General features: G+C 35.8%; 1 protein-coding gene across 2 annotated transcripts in view; it reads left to right on the forward strand.

Annotated features, from left to right (window-relative positions):
- Positions 1–1,085, forward strand: part of TASOR2 (transcription activation suppressor family member 2) — a 17,605-nt gene that overhangs the window by 9,474 nt on the left and 7,046 nt on the right. For both annotated transcript variants that reach the window (XR_002001711.2, XM_015627098.3), the window contains one exon: positions 863–999. Coding sequence is in view for 1 of the 2 variants with exons in the window: in XM_015627098.3 (XP_015482584.3) it covers positions 863–999 (137 nt within the window). In the remaining variant the exon portion in view is untranslated. The remainder of the gene's footprint in view (positions 1–862; positions 1,000–1,085) is intronic.

Genomic DNA, 1,085 nt, shown 5'->3' on the forward strand with positions numbered 1-1,085 from the left:
GGAAAATTCACTCAAAATTCCCTTTGAATTTTGGGAAAATCTGGGAATCTGCTGGAAGGGAATTTAATGTAGTTTTTTAATTAATTTATTTAATTTAATTTTTTTAATCTATTTAATTTAATTTTGGAAAAAAATCTGGGAATTCCCTTTGAATTTAAATTAATTTTGGGAAAAATCCACAGGGAATTCCCTTTTAACTTCATTGAATTTTGGGAAAAATCTGGGAATCTGCTGGAAGGGAATTTCATTTAATTTTTATATTAAGTTATTTCATTGATTTTTTAAATTAATTTTCTTTAATTTAATTTTGGGAAAAAATCTGGGAAAATCCACTTTGAATTTTGGGAAAATCTGGGAATCCACTGGATGGAAATTTAATTCATTTTTAAAATTAATTTATTTAATTTTAATTAATTAATATTTTAATTTATTTTCATGAATTTTAATTTCATTTTAGGGAAAATCTGGGAATCAGCTGGAAATTCCCTTTTAATTTCATTGAATTTTGGGAAAAATCTGGGAAAATCTGCTGGGAATTCCCTTTAAATAAAAATTAATTTTGGGAAAATCTGGGAATCCACTTGGAATTCTCTTGGAATTTCAGGAAAATCTGGGAACCCACTTGGAATTCCCTTGGAATTTTGGGAAAATCTGGGAATCCACTGGAAATCCAATTTTAATTTCACTTCATTTTAGGAAAACCCACTGGAAATCCCTTGGAATTTAAATTAATCTGGGAAAAAAAAAATCCAGGAATTTCTTTATTTGGATAAAATCCAGGTTCCCTCTTCCCAAAACAGAAACCCCCCAGGATTTGTCCCCTCAGGACATTCCCAAAGTGAAGATTCCCGACCTTTTCCAGGTTTTCCGGCGGAATCTGAGGAGCTGTTGGAGCGGGCGGTGGAGCTGCTGCGGAGCTGCTGCCGCGATTCCGGCTCCCAGCAGGGATTCCGCTACAGCCAGGCCATCCTGGTGGAGAACGAGCTCTTCCGGAGCGAGGTGAGCTTGGAATTCCAGGAAAAAACGGGATTGGGGAAGTTTGGGAATGTTGATTTCTTCACAGAGCCCCTGGTGCCATTCCCGGC

The sequence above is a fragment of the Parus major genome, chromosome 1A (genome assembly GCF_001522545.3).
Source record: "Parus major isolate Abel chromosome 1A, Parus_major1.1, whole genome shotgun sequence".
Classification (NCBI taxonomy): Eukaryota; Metazoa; Chordata; class Aves; order Passeriformes; family Paridae; genus Parus; species Parus major.